Source organism: Neoarius graeffei, chromosome 26 (assembly GCF_027579695.1).
Source record: "Neoarius graeffei isolate fNeoGra1 chromosome 26, fNeoGra1.pri, whole genome shotgun sequence".
Lineage (NCBI taxonomy): Eukaryota > Metazoa > Chordata > Actinopteri > Siluriformes > Ariidae > Neoarius > Neoarius graeffei.
Window position 1 is genome coordinate 52,344,238 of NC_083594.1, and position 19,945 is coordinate 52,364,182.

Here is a 19,945-nt window from a genome sequence, read left to right on the forward strand (position 1 = left end):
TGTATACATGCTGTATGTAGATATGGTGCAGATAATCCTTTGCCTTTGTGCAAGTTCCAGTATTGTTGTTATTTACATTGCAGGCATTTAGCAGACGCTCTTATCTAGAGTGACGTTGAACATACCCAGAGCAGCCTGGGGAGCGGTTCGGGGTTCGGTACCTTGCTTAAGGGCACTTCAGACATTGCTGCTGCTCCAGGGCATCAAACCCGTGACTTTTGGTCCTGAAGCTGCTTCTCTTATAGACTGGTACCAAAATTCAAAAAAGTGCTTATTTAAGGAGTTAAAGGCATTTTTGAGACAAAGTCGGCAAACAGTCTTATTTTGTCAATTTGGGTGTGCCGAATGCCGAAGGTCATTAAACTTGGCCTATAGGCCTATGCATTTAACGGCATTTTTAAACCGACTTTACTCCCCCAAAAAGAATATGAACAGACAAAAAACAAATAGAAAGGAACAAATACAACATTAAATGCCAGTCCATGTACATGTGATTTACTTTTCACAATGAGAATGCCTAGGCGATCACCTTACATAACATTGCATTACATTTAGCGGTTATTGTTTATACAAAGCTACTGAAAAAAGGACAGATTCAGCAGCATACAAAATGTGGGGGCATACAGGGTATACAGGTTAATCAGGGTTAGTATATATGAGTTTTTTTCTTTGTTGTTTTTTGTTTTGTTTTAAACGGGGTAAGGCCTTTACAAAAAACAAACAACAAAGAAAAAAAACTCTCATATATACTAACCCTGATTAACCTGTATACCCTGTATGCCCCCACATTTTGTATGCTGCTGAATCTGGCCTTTTTTCAGTAGCTTTGTATAAACAATAACCGCTAAATGTAATGCAATGTTATGTAAGATGATCGCCTAGGCATTCTCATTGTGAAAAGTAAGTCACATGTACATGGACTGGCATTTAATGTTGTATTTGTTCCTTTCTATTTGTTTTTTGTCTGTTCATATTCTTTTTGGGGGAGTAAAGTCAGTTTAAAAATGCCGTTAAATACATAGGCCTATAGGCCAAGTTTAATGACCTTGAGGTTATCAGAGGTCATATGTCGTTTTACAAATGAAAAATGAATTCAGCGCCCAAACATTTAACAAACGAGGCCATTTGCTAACTTCATTAATCATTTTAGTACATTTCATTCCTTAGAAAGCTGAGAAACTGGGTTCAGCTGAGACGTTTATAGGCCCAAAGTTCAATGACCTCTAGAGGTCAACAGAGGTCAGATAGAGCTCATATTGCAGATTTGAATTCGGCACACCCAAATTGACAAAATAAGACTGTTTGCCGACTTTGTCTCAAAAATGCCTTTGGGTGTCACAATTCTGGATTTTGGTACCAGACTATTACCATTACACTCTGGCCTCCCTATTCATCATTTGTATTTTTTTGCAGCACCCCGAGTACCACCATCACCGCCCTTTTGCAGAGGCATAGAAGAGTAAAGGTGATGATTGTTAGATCAGATTCAATACTTGGCCCCTTTTCTGGTCCACACACACACACACATATATATATATGAATGAATGAATATTAAGTAGTCAGAAGATGGCTTCAAATTATTACAGTAATTTAGGAAGATTTAACTAACCTATGAAGAAGAAAAAAATACATATTAATAGGAGATAAAAATTTAAACAACGTCCATGAACCATTTTATATATGTTGTATGTAAACACAGACATGAAATACAGCTTGCACATGGTTCTATTTATTACATATTGTTGTTGAGGCACATTATAAACATGGAACATTTATCTTTAGAAAAGTATTTCTGTCGTTGGCAGTGTCTTCGAACTCGCGCATGCGCACTGTCACGTCCGACAAGACGCCATTTTCAAAATCAGGAGAAATGTTGTCCTTCGGCGGAGTTTAAATAAAGACCCGGATAATTTGAATCTCACGGAAGGTAATAAGGAAGTCGGTCTGGTCGTTTTGTGTGTGAGGAAAGAAAGAAAGAAAAGAAAATTGCTCGAAAGAATCTATATTTTAAGCTTGTTTTTTTTAAGCAACCGTTAACACGCATTGTTGGGTTGCTAAATTGGTTAGCATGGTGAATGAGTCTCAAACAGTACTGTAGTGAAGGAAGTAACATCACAGGGTCTGTGCTCGCCTTCTCTCTTCAAATAAAGCTTATATTTATTTGCTTCAGTGTATGGAACTGGGTTATTTTATGTCCTGAATGTTAAATGATATTTTCATGAAACAATTCATCCACACAACAAACAGTCGAAAACATATGGGAAAGTCTGGCTGTGAAAAAAAGTGGTATCTTCTCAGAAAAATGGCTTGACCCATCAGAAACAGGTCATTTAGAGTAAACAACCAAACACAATGTTAGTCCAGGTTACACTTTATGATCCTGCGACTATATATGGAGTAGAGAAAGCCGCCTTCTTCTTGTTGTTGCTGTAAATAATTTATAACCTGGGGTACCATCTAACCCAGTAATAAGTAAAAGTACGGTTTACTACCTGTACCATATACAGGGGGCTGCAAAAGTAGGTATACAGTAAGGATTATTCCAGTATTATAATAGTGGTGTTCAGTATTATTTGTTATGGTATTTTTTTTTTACATTTTTGCTATGCTTCCCCATGATATTCAGTTATACAGTATTGTCAAATTATTTTAATTTTGTTATTTTTTAATTGTGTGTAGCTATTTTTTGTCTGTGATAAGGGACCACAATGGAAACAAGTTTTTATGCTTTTTTGTGTCATCTCTGCCACACCTGTACCGTTTTTATTGTACGTTTATGGCCAAATAAACAAAACAAAAGGTGCTAGGTTTCATTTAACACTGACGTCTAATGCGCTCCTACTTCCATGTGGGAGGAAAAACAACCCCTGCTGTCATGTATTTAACCCCTAATCCATTTTTTTTTCTTAACTTCATGACCTTTCTTCACTCCCTTTCTCACCTGTACAGGTGTATCATGGAGCTCCCGAACTACAGCAGACAGCTCATGCAGCAGCTACAGACTTTGCGAAAAGAGTCCCAGTTCTGTGACTGCACCATCCTGGTGGGGGACGCAGCCCATCCTGCACACAAAGTGGTCCTGGCTGCCTCCAGCCTGCTCTTGAAGTCTCTCCTTGAGACTTCGGACAGCATCTCCATCGACACGACAGTGGTCACAGCGCAGGAGTTCTCCTCTCTGCTGGACATGGTCTACTTGGGCAGGCTGCTGCCAGGCAAACACGACTTCACACGCGTCATCGCTGCCGCAGACAGCCTGCAGATGTTCGACATGGCTGTTGGCTGCAAGAACATCCTGGACGAAATTGTGAAACAGTCCGAATGTGCTCAGGGTTTAAAAGATCACGTGGGTGTTCCTGCGTGTGAAAGGGAAGAGCCAAGACAACTTGATGCTTCTGGACAGGAGTTCGTGTCACAGGAGCTTTGGGGCATTTCGAAGAGTCCAAGAAACAGACAGGAGTCACAAAATGGTGATTTTTTTTTTTTTTTAATTATTACAATTATATTCTAGCGCTGTCGCCTCACAGCAAGAAGGTTCTGGGTTCGAGCCCCGTGGCCGGCGAGGGCCTTTCTGTGCAGAGTTTGCATGTTCTCCCCGTGTCCGCGTGGGTTTCCTCCGGGTGCTCCGGTTTCCCCCACAGTCCAAAGACATGCAGGTTAGGTTAACTGGTGACTCTAAATTGACCGTAGGTGTGAATGGTTGTCTGTGTCTATGTGTCAGCCCTGTGATGACCTGGCGACTTGTCCAGGGTGTACCCCGCCTTTCACCCGTAGTCAGCTGGGATAGGCTCCAGCTCGCCTGCGACCCTGTGGAACAGGATAAAGCGGCTAGAGATAATGAGATGAGAGACAATTATATTCCAGCTGTTTAAAGTTTTGTGGGTTGTGTTGCTGCCTCACAGCTCCATGGATCCACCTTGACCCTGATCCAGATAAAATACGTAAGATGAATGAATGAATACTTAAGCTATTCCTTAAGAACAGTTTAACACCCTAGTTTAGGCAAATTATTATAAATATCAGTAATAATGCTTCATTAAAAAAAGGAGTCTATTATTTTCGATCCAGTGTATCCATAATCTGTAAATATTTCCAAAAACTAACTAACAAAACTCATCCGAATGTCAATAATTGATCAGAGTTTTGATATGTAACATGGTTTGATCAGAAGATGGTGCTGTGGAGCTGCTTTCTCACAGACGTGATGATCTCCGAAGGATCCTGCAGGACATTCAGCCATGGATTAACATCCTTCGGACCTGGGACACACTGTCAAGCCAGCAACAACATGTAAGAATTGTGGACATAATTATTTTTCTCACTCATCCGTGTTCTGAAATAAGTGCACCATCAGAGCCCTGAGGTGTCAGTGGAGACAGGTCCATAAAAGAATAAAAGCACACCTGATTATTCACAGCTTAAATAATGATTAGGTTTACAGAATAAAAAAAAAGGTGCTTTATTTATCTTTATGTATGAAATTCCACATAGTTGTATTGTTTCTGAAGTCCTTGGATCTTTATCATTTCCTGCCCAGATGTTGCTGGAGTGTTTTGAAGCAGATCCAGGTGTGGATGTGGTTTTCCAGCGCCTCTTGGACCAGGTCAGGGATGGGCATGATGTCTCAGTCCAGGCTGTTGTTATGCTGTTGGACCAGTTTAAGAATCTGAAACCTGATCTGGAGGTGGAGGAGAAGGAGCAGACAGGATCGGACCTCAAAGGTTAACTCGCATAAATACACAGTCATTTTATATTCATGATTCTGATTGGTCAGAAGTTACTGATATGATTAATTTACCAGAACAGCTGTTCTGATAGTAGTGCAGCTGCAAATCACAGTTGTTGTTTTTTTTTGTTTTTTTTTTAAATTCATGTGCATCTATCATTTATTGTTAATGCAAATATATCAGAGAGATCCTATTTTTTATAAATACTAACAGTCACTGAACTAATCTCAGACTTTTTTTCAAACACAACCTACATCGTCTGAGGACGGTTAATTCATATGTCTGCTCTTTCAGTCACAGGGGGATCTGTGACAGAGGTTGCCAGGTCTTCAGACCTGACCGACTACCTCACAGGTGTGGAGAACATCTCTGAACTGCTCACTCGGACAGCGGACCGATGCAAGAGCCAAGACGTAAAGCAGGTGTGCAGAAATGGTTTCACTAGAACACGCTATTTTGCACACGACTGAAATCCCACAGTCCACTGCAGTCGGTTCATGTCCAAGCAGTCAGTCGTGTAAGGGATGTGGAGTACCCATAATGCACCAGGGTAGGATGTCATTTTGGACGCAAGCCCAGCCAGTTTAATAGCTTTCATCCACCTTGGTGTTCATGAAGTCCTCTGTGTCCACGGTTCACAAAATGAGGTTGGTGAAGCAAAGCTAGGGAATCCACAATTTTTAAAATTTTGTTTTGTGGAAATCCTAACACACAGTTCTCATTATTAATTATGATTGAGTGTTTAGAGTGTTTTTTAGATTTCTATCCTGTTTGAAGACTCATTTGAAATAAATGGGTTTAATCCAAACCTCCACTCTTCTTCTTTAAAGGTTTATTTGATACCATGCATTACTGATTATTTGAAAAATTGTACTCCGAATTTAATCTTAAATTTATGGATGAATTTCATGTTGCAGGTTCTCCTGGAGTGCAGTGGAGAGCAGAATCATGGGCAGGCGCTGAGGAAGCTGTTGAGCACGCTGACCGAGAGAGGAATAAAGGAAACGTCTGTCCTGCTGCTCCTAAAGGAAGTGGAGGATAGCAGCACAAATACTGCAGGTATCCTGTTAAAATAAGACCGTGTGGGAAAGCTATTACACACACGCACTGATTCATTCTTACTTGATCCACTTCAACACTTGTATTACGTGTGGCTCTTGTCAGATAAGAGGACAGACGACTGCATCGGCATGTCGCTGTTGAGAACTTTCCAGAACAGACTGGGTGCATTGAACCTGGAGGGTTGGATCATCAGGCGCGGTTTGGAGGAAGGGCCGAGCATCTCATCTGACCAGAGAGAGGTATGAATGAATGAATAAATGAATTTATTTATTTCGAACATGTATAAAAATGTATGTAACTATTTGTACATACAAAAGAAAGAAAATGAAAAAAGTGACAAAAAAAGAATAAATAAAATAACATAAAGAGCTAAGACATTACAATACACTGCACATTGTTCGAAAAAGGAGTGGGAAGAAGTACAATACTTTTTTTTTAATTTCCCACCCCTTTTTAACTACCCCGAAATCCAAACTACATTAATACACCTATAAAAATATATACCATATATACACTTCATGATTATCCATATAAATATATAATTACAAAAATAAATATATACTACATACCATATCTATATCTATATCTATACCTATATATATATATATATATATATATATATATATATATATATACACACACACACATATATACATACCTATACATATTTATATCTATATAAATATATAATTACAAAAATAAATATCTACTACATACCTATCCCTGTAAATATGAAGATATCTATCCCCATAAATAAATATATACCATATACTAAGTTAGTTCTAATATAACAGTCAACATGTAACATGCACATCGTACGCTAAAGTTAAAAATAAGAGTTTTCTGGACAGCAATGCACTTTTTTATGCATATCTCGATCATGTACTGTGATTTTACAAAGCGACATACAGTATTGTTGCGTATAGCTTATCATTTATGCGTTAAACAAACATGAATCACACAAAAAGCTCATCTCATGAACACCCAGATTTGGCTAAAATTGATCAGCCAATCACAAACTTGATGAAATGACATCCCCCAATCATTCGTCTAAAATTACGTGAGATTGCATTGTAATAAACGATGATATTAGATCATATTGTTATTATATAATCCCTGCATGGTCACTGACTTCATTTTTCACAAATTCAGACACTGTTTATCATGAACTGCTTCAGTAAATCCTGTGTGTGTGTGTGTGTGTGTGTGTGTGTGTGTGTGTGTGTGTGTAGGTTCTGCAGAAAGAGGCTGGCAGTAGTGTGGAGAAGCTGCTCAGAGCTGCTCTGGATGACGGTTCGCTTCAGCCTCTGACGGTCTGGAGGCTCCTCTTCTGGGCCGCGACTCACAATCCAGAGCTCCGACTCATTACGCAGGAAATCAGGGCGAAACCTGAAGCTCAGGAACTCATCCATACCGGTATAATGACTTTTTTTTTTTTTTCCCTTTTGTGTGCTTTATTCCTCAAACTGATGAGTCAAACATGAACATACTGTACATGCATCTGAGTGCTCAGGACTCTAAATCCGTCTAAATGTAACCCATCTAAATCCCCACTGAGCTCACTGTGAGTAGTCTTTCTGCAACTCTGGACTGTGTTGTACTTTTTTCTCTCTCTCTCTCTCTCTCTCTCTCTCTCTCTCTCTCTCTCTAGTTGCCCGAATGGATGCCTTGTTCAAGCACAAAAAGCTCATTCTGGAAACAATCAATGAAATCCCTGACCTGGAAAGAGCTGCGGGCAATTTGGACCACGATAAAGACGTCACTGAGGTGTGTGTGAGTGTAAGAAATACGCTGCTAATCGAACAGTTTCATTTCAGATTCTCTGTGTCAGGATGGCTCAGGGCACCACGGGCTGCGCTATTCCTTCACTACGTGACCTGCAAGTCTGCAGAATGCGAAGGCGAGCAGAAAGAAAACCTCACGCCCATCACCTCACACCTCGCAGAGATTCTGTTCCAAGAACGGCCGTCAGTAAGGCGTTTCAGGTCAATGATTACGAAAACAGCACGACATCGGAATAACTTGTTTCCTGTTGCAGTCTCTCTGGTTTAGAACTGCAGTACGGGACTCCAGTTTCACGATATGATAAAATATACGAGGGGATAAAGAAACAGATCGCGCTGTGATGATAAAGTAATCAACAATGAAGTGGTGGAGTTACTGTTACAACCACAAACCTGATTATTTTCCTGTACAAGCACATCCTGAAGTGATTTATTCCTTTTATACAGCAGCAATTTGTCATCGCCAATGATTTTTCAGCACGTCCTACATACCAGCTGGAAACAGTTGTTCCTTGGTCATTCAAGTCTTATCGTTCAATCCTGTCATATTTCCGAAACAATCCACCCTGAAACTACGAATAATGACGTACTTCTGGGATTGATAGTGTTTATTAACCGGAAACTTATTATTACCTGATATGACATGAATGCATTGTTACTTGACGTGAACCTCTTGTGTCAGTTCCTGCAGAGCTGTCGAGGTGCTGACAGAGGAACGGAGTCCATGCAGCAGGTTTTGGACCGAGTACTGAGCAAAGAGTCGCAACACATCCGTCCGCTTTGTCACCTCCTGTCCAGGAGCCACACGAGCTTCCCCCAGCTCTCTGTCCTCATCAAGGAGCTCAGCCATGTTGGTACGGCTTTCCATATTTATAACGTAGGCTGTAATATTAATCCAATGTTTAATCCAAAGAAAAAAACTGGAGATGGATTTTTTTGGATTAAAAAATGGATTTTAGATGGATTTTAAAAAAAGGTCAAATTTAACCAAGATTAAAAACAAAAAAGTCAATTTGCGCTGTTTAAAATACATTTCATACTTAAAGGCGTGGCTTGCAAAGTTGAAGAATGTTTTTTGTCATAGAAATAAGTAAATGGAATTTTGATTAAAATGTCTGATCAGAAAAGAAACTTAACTCTGTGGCACTCAAGAACCTGTAATTTACCCCCTTTCCACCAACATGAACCCAGTGCTTGTGCTGGTTCAGAGCTGGTTCAGCTTGCGAGCCTTTGAAGAACTAGTTTGTTTTTCCATGGGTGAGAGACCCACCTTAGAACCACGTCATTGCGTCACTTTATGCGTCTCTGCTTTTCCAGCTGCTAGTACCACCAGTCAGCCCCGCTAACTCACGATGCTAATGCCGCTAGCCAATCCGGGCTCACGCCAAGCACATCAACAACAATGACCGATGACATCATTTCTTCTTCTTCGTTGGATGAGTAAGACGAGATGCTGCGTTCGCTCTGATTTTTTTTAATATGGCAGTCAAAAAGTTTGACCTGGTCTTGCTGGTCATGATAATCCCACCCCCAGCCTTTGACGTAAGCGGTTCTTGATTCTAAAACAGCAAAGAGTTGATGCTGCTCTGAAACCAGTTTCCCTGGCCGAGAGCCAGTTCTTTGGCTGTCGAAACACAAAGAACTGATTCGAGATTAGACACCGGCTCCAAACCGGCCTTGGAACTGGCTTGGTGGTAAAGGGGTAATTGGGATATGATGATGATGATGTGAACCAACACCATGCGACCGATCAGAACAAAGAGATGTTGCTACTTCCGAAAGCTCCGCCTCTTGCACTAGCATTCAAAATAGCCTGAACTTGTGTATTTTTGGGGGTGTGGTTTCAAATGGAAAGGTTCCTAAGTACCAGCTGAAATCCCTGATTGTACCTTTAAATAGAAGTGGAGCATGATGAGGAGACTGCAGGCTCAGAGGAAGAGGAGAAGGATGAAGATCGCGCACACAAGAGGAGGAGGAAGGGCGTCGTCGTGTCCTACAGCTGCCCGTGGTGCAACAAGAGCTTCGACTTCAAGTGCCGTCTGCTGAAGCACAAGAAGCAGTGTGGGTTCTGTCCAAAGAGAGTGCAGTGCTGCACCGAGTGCTCCGCTGTGTTCCCGTCAGTCACGGCCCTGCAGCAGCACCGAGCCGAAGCTCACGACGGCCTACCGGTGAAGAGGAAGAAAGTGGAGCCGGTGACGTGTGAGCTCTGTGAAAAGACATTTAAACACCCTTCTGGTGAGCGCACACACGCACACTCATGGTTTTGGTCTGCGTGCGAATGTTAAAGGAACATTCTGGCATGAAACATTAAATATGTTATTTATTTATAATATTACCATCTTTATATTCAGGTACATAGAATTGTATCTCTCAGTGTTTTGATAGAATTTCCAACTGTTCATGCTAAAACACAAGGCTGTATCTTCCAGTGCAATAGTCGATAAAAAAAAAAGAGATTCTCAGTTTCGATCGCAGTTTCTACAAAAATTTGAAGATAACCAAGTTACATGAACGCAGCAATGATGTGTGATTCCAATAAAACGTAAGGAAATTCATTCCATTTCACGTTTTCACAAGTATTTAACGTGCGGTGTACATTTTAGTGATTGCACCTTTAAAGCAACTTCTCTCACATTTTCTGCTCTGCATTAAAGGACATGGGACATGGATTTTTTTCTGGATATAATTATGTATAAAGGACATAAGAAATGCCATCTAAATCACTGCAGGGCGTCAAAAATGTGAAAATCATCACATTATTCAACTTTTTTATACATCAGTGTAAAACAACGATTCGTTAATTAGCTAAGCGGTCACGTGACCCGTGACGTCACAAAAGCTTTTCAAGGAGCCAGCGCTTGGGTATCTAATGTAAACAGGTTACCGTAATGGACACCATCGACAGTGACATTCCCGATGTTTCACAGAGATGTGAAGTTAGACCCTATCAATTCGAACCGATAGCTGGAAATTCACATGAACATGGATCTTGTCTTTACTCTGACGGGTCAGATGATTCTGAGAGTGAGAGTTCATTCAATCCCCATGAAACTGAAAGCGGTCGGCTCGATAACACTTCCTGGTAAGTTAAAAACAATTCTGCTCAAAGGCTAATGATCTGTTGAAAGAAGTATTATTTTTGTATCATACATTGAAAGTTCATCATAGAGCTATGTAGGCCTAACACACTACAACTCTTCGATTCGGTACGTAAACAAAGAAGGACAGATATAAGAGTAAATGAGTCAGAATTATGATAATCAATAATTGATACACCCAAAATTATAATACTAATCCTTACCTCGGCTTTCAGTCGCTTAGCGAATGCACCTCGTGGTAGCCGTAGCACTTCGGGTTTCACTCCACCATCTTGTTCAGCATCTTGTTCCTGAATTGGGACGTTGGGAACGGCTCCATCTTTAAGTAACCTCTTAAATTTGGCTTGGCAATTAATATCGCTCAGTACCTGAGTATTAATGTTGAAAGAATCCTCTGTGAAATGGTCCGAACACAGTTTGTGGGAAACAGTAGTTACAAAGTTTTTTCTACGACAATAGTGACCCCGGGCGGCACGGTGGTGTAGTGGTTAGCGCTGTCGCCTCACAGCAAGAAGGTCCTGGGTTCGAGCCCCGGGGCCGGCGAGGGCCTTTCTGTGCGGAGTTTGCATGTTCTCCCCGTGTCTGCGTGGGTTTCCTCCGGGTGCTCCGGTTTCCCCCACAGTCCAAAGACATGCAGGTTAGGTTAACTGGTGACTCTAAATTGAGCGTAGGTGTGAATGTGAGTGTGAATGGTTGTCTGTGTCTATGTGTCAGCCCTGTGATGACCTGGCGACTTGTCCAGGGTGTACCCCGCCTTTCGCCCATAGTCAGCTGGGATAGGCTCCAGCTTGCCTGCGACCCTGTAGAACAGGATAAAGCGGCTACAGATGATGAGATGAGATGAGAATGAATAGTGAGCCCACACTTTCCTCAGCTTCGGGTCCTTGGGGAATGCAAAAAAACTTACTCCAGGGCATTTCTCATTGGAATTATTGCAACCATAAGCAGCACAATACACCATGATGTTCAATGTACGTTAAACACTTTAAAAACGAAACAATTTTCTTGTCATCCAAGACACAAAAACTCATTCGTCATCATCACGATTCACACTTCTCCATATTCATCTACCTGCTTGTGCTGTACCCGAAAGTTTTTGTGACGTATGATCACGTGACAGCGGCTCTTCCGGTTGTAAAATATGCATATCGGAGCTCGAGCAGAAATGCCATATAATCATCACGAATATAACGATTTTGCTGAATTTAATAGATAATTTTGTATTTGTTGATGCAATTATTTCATATTTTTAATGGAAAGAAACTGATATAGCGTGCATTTATGTTTCATGTCCCATGTCCTTTAATCATCAAAACAGCCTGGTGTAAGTGATAACAGCATCGAGAATCAGTTGGCGCTCATTCCTATAGCTGAAGAAGATGGGTCAAAAAACTGATCCTGGATCGGCGAGTGTGCCGTCGGATATTTTAAGTTCGCTGTTGTGTTGCAGGTCTGTTGTACCACAGGCGCACTGAGCATTTGGAGGAAAGGCCGTACGTGTGTGACGAATGCGGCACCAAGTTCGCTGCCAACTCGTCCCTGAAGAACCACATGCGGCTGCACACGGGGGAGAAACCGTACCGCTGCAAACACTGTGACATGAGCTTCGCCGTGGCCGCCGCGCTGTCTTACCACACCAAGAAGAAACACTCAGAGGGTATGACAGCATGCGATGCGTACACACCAAAGACTCAACCTCCTGTCTCTTCCCATGTCTCCTCTACCCGTCTCTAACTGTCTTTTCCTGTCTCTTCTCACGTCTCCTCTCCCTGTCTTGATCTGTCTTTATCTCTTTTTTTTTTCTCATGTCTCCTCTACATGTCTCAATCTGTCTTTACCTGTCTCCTCTCATGTGTCCTCTACCCGTCTTGATCTCTACCTATCTCTTCCCTTGTCTCCTGTACCCGTCTCAATCTATCTTTACCTGTCTTCTCCCGTGTCTCCTCTACCCGTCTCGATCTGTCTTTGTCTTCTCCCATGCCTCGTCTACCCGTCTTGATCTCTTCGTATCTTTCCCATGTCTCTTCTACCTGTCTTGATCTGTCTTTACCTCTCTTTCCATGTCTCCTCTACTCATCTCAATTTCTCTTTACTTGTCTCCCCTACCCATCTCTAACTGTCCTTACCTGTCTCGTCCCATGTCTCCTCGACCTGTCTCTATCTGTGTTTACTTTTACCTGTCTCTTCCTATTTCTCCTCTCCCTGTCTCTGTGTCTTTACCTTTACCTGCCTCTTCCCATGTCTCCTCAACCTGTCTATACCTGGTTTGTGTCTACATGTCTCTGCTTGTATTTACACATCTCTACCTGTCTCATCCTGTCTTTCCACATCTTTACCTGTCTCAGGTAAGATGTACTCGTGTCAGTACTGCTCAGCTACTTTTGCCCAGTCCATTGAGCTGACGCGGCACGTGCGAACACACACAGGAGACAAACCGTATGTGTGTAGGGAGTGTGGGAAAGGCTTCAAACAGGCAAACGGACTCTCAGTACACCTGCAGACCTTCCACAGTGAGGACACACACACAGTATCTATAATTTCCAGCATATACAGCAAATATTTTAGACCTAAGCACTTCTTTAAGCCTGACCCTGACCTCAAACCCATCTCTCCCTGAAAGATATCTCGGACCCACACGACTGTCAAAAGTGTCGCGTGAGCTTCAGTTGTCTGGAGAAGCTTCGAGAGCACATTCAGGAGGTTCACCCCAAAGACCTGCACCAGTGTCCTGAGTGCAGTAAGATCCTGAACACTGCGGCCCAGCTGGAGAAACACATGAGCGTCCACGACAACAGCAAACCCTACAGTTGCCAGAGTTGCCACAAATCTTACCAGGTGCGTAAATCGCCACACCACGTCATCTGAACACGTTTGCATGCTTGGAAAGAGTCGAAATAAACTTTTCCTTTAAGGAGATACGCAGAACCTTTATTTTTAAATACATTTCCGAGTGGATAGTATCTCCGCCCTTGACTCTTGTATGCTGCATAAATGGGAATTAAAAAAATATATTTTTGAGTGTTAAAATCGACCGCAAAGTTGGGATTGGAGCTGCCCCGCTGAGCCAGCCAGCCCTGAGTGCGTGACGTCACGGCAGGAACCGGTTTTAAAGCCGAGGCCTTTGACAGCTATAGACCAAAGTCATATAAATTAAAAATTTATGGCGAGAGTGAGAAATAGCGTTACCGACTTGCTCAACTAAGACTGATTTGACTTCATTGATTGTGGGTTGACTCTCATTAAAACAGGATGGGTGTTATAACTTATGCAACATACATGTACATGCATGCATTTTCACTGATAAAACGTAAAAGGCTCATTAAATAATCAGATGAACTGAGACAATCACATTCTGAAGCAAATTAAATAATCTTATACCGCTAACTTAAACACACAATACAAGTTACATGTATTAATCTAAATGCAGGTAAACAACGTTTTTTTGTTTTTTTTTTATCCAAATGAGAGTCGGAGCTTATCCGTCTGTGTTCTCACTTCTTGAAGGCCGATCTTGTGGCCGATTTGTTTTGAAACAATCTGACTTTCAGTTCTCCGTTCATTCGCTTCTTCCACGTAAGGGCGAGATGGCAGCGATATCCGGTGAAGAAATCAGACGGCTGCTCCGCTCATTCTCCATTTTCTCCATACGGAGTACTCCGCCATTACTGCTCGGCTCAGGCAATTACTAAAACCCGGGACGGAACGGAATGTCACCGGTTTTAGCAACAACCGCGGGGAGGTCACTGCCTGAGCGATATGTCCCGTTCCGGGTTTTACCAACAACCCTCGGCTCACTCCGGGAGAACTGGTGCAACTGAATTTACTTTCCTTTTAAAAAAATAAATAAAATAAATGCTTTCCTTTCCTTGTAGTTTTATTTCATTGTTGATCCTGAACCCTCTTTCAATACGGGCTTATAGCCAACGCTCCTCAACAGATCAGAGGTCTCGTACGAGTCTTCAGTAACGTGCAGAGCAGAGGAGAGATCATTTCGTAGGCGGCCGACGTGCCTGTGAACTTCTCGCAAAACGCGTCCAGATCTTTGCAGTTTGAACATTCTTGGGCCATGAATGCAACGTAAATCCACCTTCTGTCATGTTGCTGGCGGGTGCAGCAACACACCTACATGGCACGACACGGTGGTGTAGTGGTTAGCACTGTCGCCTCACAGCAAGAAGCTTCCGCGTTCGAACCTTGCGGCCGACAGGGGCCTTTCTGTGTGGAGTTTGCATGTTCTCCCCGTGTCTGCGTGGGTTTCTTCCGGGTGCTCCGGTTTTCCCCACAGTCCAAAGACATGCAGATTAAGTACAACCAGGCCACTGTAATTGGCGCAAACCACTGTAGTGGTTTCCAAGCCATAACGTACCGTATGTACATGTATAGATCTTGCTGTGACAAAAAGCTAATAAATTAGCTCAAAATGGAGGATCGGAGCTGCAGTCAGCTCTGTGTTTTAGTGTAGCGGAAATGGCGACGAGACCAATAGCCTTCCTGCTGTGATGTTACAGACGTCAAGGTCATTCACTCAGACCGCTACCTATATGAATCACTTTAATTGTAAAAATTACTATGTTAGATTTACTGTTAACACTTAAAACTATTCCTGTGCCATTCTTGAGATCTCAAGGCATTTATAAACGAAAGTGAGGCCATGGTTCTGCGTATATGCTTGAAAGAACGAGCGCTTTGCTCTGTGTGTATCAGACTCTCTCAGGGTTGTGGTACCACAATCGCACCACGCATCCATCCGTGGTGACGGCAGTGGGCGCTCGGTCAGTTTCACATCTTTTGCACTGCAAGATCTGCAACAAGACCTTCTGCAACAAGAGCAGCTTGTTTAAACACAACATAACCAAACACCCAGGTGAGGAAAGACCTCGGTGCCATGAACTGTCTGCTTACTGCCTGTCTGTAATTCAGTTCATTATAGTTTCTTGCATAATAATTAAGTCATGTTTCAACTGTCTTGTTGTTTTTAAAGAAACTCATGCTGTGACTGAAGAGGGTGAAAAGGAGGCACATGCAGGTACATATTGGATATACGCTTGGGCAAGAAAATGTACCAAAAGTATGGCAAAATACTTGAATTCCAAGACTTTCTTAATGCACATGAAGGGTGGATCTTGTTCCCCGTGTTAGTATTTTTATTCAAGCTTCTCAGATGTTTGGCTCGTGGACACGTTGATGTGTGTGCTCCTGTCAGATGCGCCTGTATGGAGGTGTGTGTACTGTCCTCGTGCTCTGAGCAGCGAGCAGGAGTTGCAGCAGCACGTGTTGAGCGAACACGCCAGCCAGCAGGGATCCGTATTTGCCTGCGCCGTCTGCTCGCTCTCCTTCCTCTCCGAGGCCGAGTTCCAGAAGCACTTCCTCACCAACCACGTGCAGCTCATCCAGGAGGAGGAGTTACAGACTCATGGCTCCACCTCCCAAATGGTAATTCCTCCCACCAGCACAGGCTGCGTTCGTGTGCAATCATAAATTATTTAAAATGATTTATTCACTGAAGGAAAAAAAAAATCAGGAACACTTTCACACATCAACTCTGATAACAAATGTAATGTTTTATAAATTGTGAGCTTAATTTTATTTTTTTTTGTCTGTTTCGAATAATTTTGAGATCGAACCACGATCGGTTGCAGCCGTTGAGCTGAGTTTGTGATGTCACAAACATCTCAAACATAGCCGCGTGCAAATCTGATTTTTTTGAAAAGGAAATACTGAAAAAAAGGAATAAATACGTGCCAAAAAATGTCAGATCCAGTTGGTTGGAGTGAAACATTTTTTTCCTCACATCTTTGCACTCTCATGCGGGAAAGATGATTATACAGTTTACATTTTTATTCAGAAATGTCGCACCAAGGTGTAGTGGTTAGCGCTGTCGCCTCACAGCAAGAAGGTCCGGGTTCGAGCCCCGTGGCCGGCGAGGGCCTTTCTGTGTGGAGTTTGCATGTTCTCCCCGTGTCCGCATGGGTTTCCTCCGGGTGCTCCGGTTTCCCCCACAGTCCAAAGACCTGCAGGTTAGGTTAACTGGTGACTCTAAATTGAGCGTAGGTGTGAATGTGAGTGTGAATGGTTGTCTGTGTCTATGTGTCAGCCCTGTGATGACCTGGCGACTTGTCCAGGGTGTACCCCGCCTTTCGCCCGTAGTCAGCTGGGATAGGCTCCAGCTTGCCTGCAACCCTGTAGAACAGGATAAAGCGGCTACAGATAATGAGATGAGATGAAATGTCGCACCAAATAAAAGCACACACTGCATGTCGTGAAGATTTTATTGTAGATCATTTTATTAGACACACTTTCCTTTCCCGATCAGGTGATCCAGACAGGAGATGCCTCAGCTGAAGGGGCGGCACAGATCGTCGGGCTCGACCAATCACAGCTGGCCGGAATACAACAGGTGTTTGTTGCCCTGGGCGACGGCGGGGAGGCAGCGGCTGACTCGGGGATCGTCGCCGTTAATATGGAGGACTTGCTGACGGGCCGCGTCACACTGATCTGTGAGGAAAACCAGTAGAGTCATGTTTACACAGGAGAACACACATGTTGGCAAAACGCGCACACACTTACCTTTCTGTCTCAGCTTTAAACCGTATATCATCTTTAAGGCATATCATCTATTACAGACAAATACGGTATATTAATCCTCAATCACCTCAAACACACACAGCTCGTGGTGCAGATTCACGTCCTTAGTGCCTCAGGATAAGAGTGTGTGTGTGAGAGATGAAGGAGGGCCAGATGGAAAGATGACAGCACAGTTCAGGCTGCTGCTGATGAACAGTTTAAATCAACTGATTTATAATATTTATATCATGATGTAATGTTTAAATTCTAAACTGACAAGACAGCCTGCAAATACAGCAATCGTACTTAATTTTTAATTTTTCTTCACATCTTGCCATCAATGAGCGGTATTTTTTATACACACACAGAGGTAAATGAGGTGTTATTGATTTATTAAGCTGCTGCGGCCGTGATTGCGCACACGTGCGTTTTGTATTCACCTTGTCTGTCTGGACACCTACAGGGACACCAAGTGGTCCTGTCTTGACTTCCTCATACTTCCTTTTAGTCCCAGAGACACCACAGTGGGATAGAAATCATGATAGTTCACTTTGATTATTTTTGTTTCTCTTGTAAACGAAAATTAATTTCAGGAAGCAGAAAACAGTCTTCAGCCACAGGGTGTACATATTTTAGCAAGGAGATAAAATCCATAAACGTGACCGAATAAAATTTTTTTAAACGGTTCTTATTCTGCAGAGCAAAGATGTTCAGATATAGAATGTAAACCGAACATCAGTAGAAGGGATATTCAAGCCGCGTTTGTCAATATTAGTCAGGATCGGCGCGCTCTTGTTGAAAAAACAGACCTATGTGAACACAGAACAAGCAGTACGTCCGGAAGCTCGGGTCTCCCAGACGGATTTTCTCAGCCACATAAGAGGAAATCTTGTGCTGATGTGTGTGCTTCAACAATTTCTATCTGTATATACATTTTTACCCTGTTCTATGTATTATCCATGGTTTTTAAACTTGTAAAAACTAAAAGAAAATGACTATTGCACCTTTTTAGTCTAAAATCAGTGCACACCATTAAAGGAGTTATTTCGCCAAAAGTAAATTCACAAATCTTCTGTCACCCCAATACGCCAAATCTGATATATTTTACTTTAACACGCTTCGCTTTAGCGTTGTTGCTCTAGTATAAAACTGAACTTAAGACACTGAAAAGTTTTTCCCTGATCAACTACGTTTTCAGCAAGTTGGAGGGTTAACAGCAGCGTTAGCGCCGTTTCCTCGTTAACATGCAGCGTAAAATGTTAGAGGGTAAAGATTTTGGAAAAACTACCTCCTTGCACATGACTGACTGATTTGTGGTGTCGTATTTCTGTCAAGGTTCTTCATAAAACCTGTAAACCTTGAACTAACCATCATTAGGATTCTAGATGGATATTTCCGTCCAGTCAAGAAGTCATATCTGCCTGACTTGCTAGAATACAGTCATAACATTACATCAGCTGTAATGATGTTTAAAAAAAAAAAAAGAATAAATTCACGTTGTATACTGTATTTCGAAACAGTATTTTATTGCTGCTGTACATTTATACAAACCACAACTGCCCCCCTCCCTTTTTTTTTTTAAAAAACATTGAACCCTATAATCTCTCAGCCATGATGTGCATATTATTACCATCTTGAAAATCTCTCATTGCAGTGCCTTTTGTGTAAGGTCCGATCCGAAAGCATACGCTGGTGTTGACTTGTCCTCCAAGAGGTAATCAAACAAGCTCCACTTGAGCTGATTACACAAGAGAACCGACTTTAGGATTGCGAGTTCACCAGAGTGTGCTCCAAGTGCTCTTTGAAAAGAAAGAAAACCACTCCACTCCACTCCACGCCACACCACAGCAGGATAAGTTGAAGGCAAAAGTTAAAATCTGCTTTAAACGCAGTGTCCTTGAGGATAAATACACAGTTCGGTGAATACAAAGTTGACCCTTATTTAAACATATTTAACTTGAAAACCACAATAAAGTCAGAGTTAAAGCTTCGTCGACAAATGCTTCATAAATTCAAAACTAAAAGCCTCAGAGGGTTTTATTTATTTGTTTTTTTTTGTGTGCTGTGATTCCGTTCACGAAGCTGCACAGGCCAAAGGACCTCGGGGTCTCGGTTATGTATACGTAGGTTTGGCCGTAAACTGTGCGCACGGACGTTTCTATGCATATAACGTGATCTATCAAGTTATTTTTTTGTGATTCAGGATGTGCGCATATTGTGAATTACTCCTGTCCATGAGTATGCACAAACCCTTAGCGGTAGAAACACGTCATTGTGGGTAATCTGGGGTCTCGTTTGTCAAAGGACAAGCCGTCATTGAGCGCACAAGAAGCATTGAGACGCACTAGAAAGTAGGAATTTACCACACAACGAATAAATCTGAGACCTTGCTCATAATTATAATAGATTTACATCCAGAAACGCCCCTAAATCTCCATATATAGTAAGCAAATTCCTTTTGAAAAGGTTTGCCATGAAGGTTCCACATCCTCCAGCAAGACAAGTTCAACCTGATAAAATACTTATTTCTGATTGGTTGATAGATGTATGTTAGTTTCTTTGACTGCAAATCTCAAAAGTGGATTTCGACAGTCGATCTAAAATGTAACCATGACAACAAGGCCTCGATTTATGCATCGGTATTGCCGTAATGCTGTTCACCTCAGCAAATAACAGACGTCATTGTGTAATTTTTTGCTTTAGACGTTTAAAA

The 19,945-nt window shown here is 42.1% G+C and overlaps 1 protein-coding gene across 6 annotated transcripts; it reads left to right on the plus strand.

Annotated features, from left to right (window-relative positions):
* Positions 1-1,718: 1,718 nt before the first annotated feature.
* Positions 1,719-17,542, plus strand: zbtb40 (zinc finger and BTB domain containing 40). Of its 6 annotated transcripts, none has more exons than XM_060910998.1 (18): positions 1,719-2,119; positions 2,950-3,467; positions 4,166-4,287; positions 4,535-4,718; positions 5,025-5,146; positions 5,642-5,783; positions 5,889-6,025; positions 7,019-7,202; positions 7,438-7,553; positions 8,253-8,424; positions 9,470-9,805; positions 12,119-12,325; positions 13,014-13,178; positions 13,289-13,503; positions 15,373-15,532; positions 15,650-15,694; positions 15,872-16,101; positions 16,982-17,542. In XM_060910998.1, exons 1-18 carry the CDS (start codon positions 2,076-2,078, stop codon positions 17,180-17,182), a joined length of 3,300 nt encoding a protein of 1,099 aa, XP_060766981.1. In that variant the 5' UTR covers positions 1,719-2,075; the 3' UTR covers positions 17,183-17,542. The 6 variants fall into 6 exon arrangements, with proteins under 6 accessions (XP_060766981.1, XP_060766979.1, XP_060766980.1 ...); XM_060910996.1 differs by having other exon boundaries at positions 1,720-2,119; positions 5,019-5,146; XM_060910997.1 differs by having other exon boundaries at positions 1,720-2,119; positions 4,169-4,287; positions 5,019-5,146.
* The last annotated feature ends 2,403 nt before the right edge of the window (positions 17,543-19,945 follow it).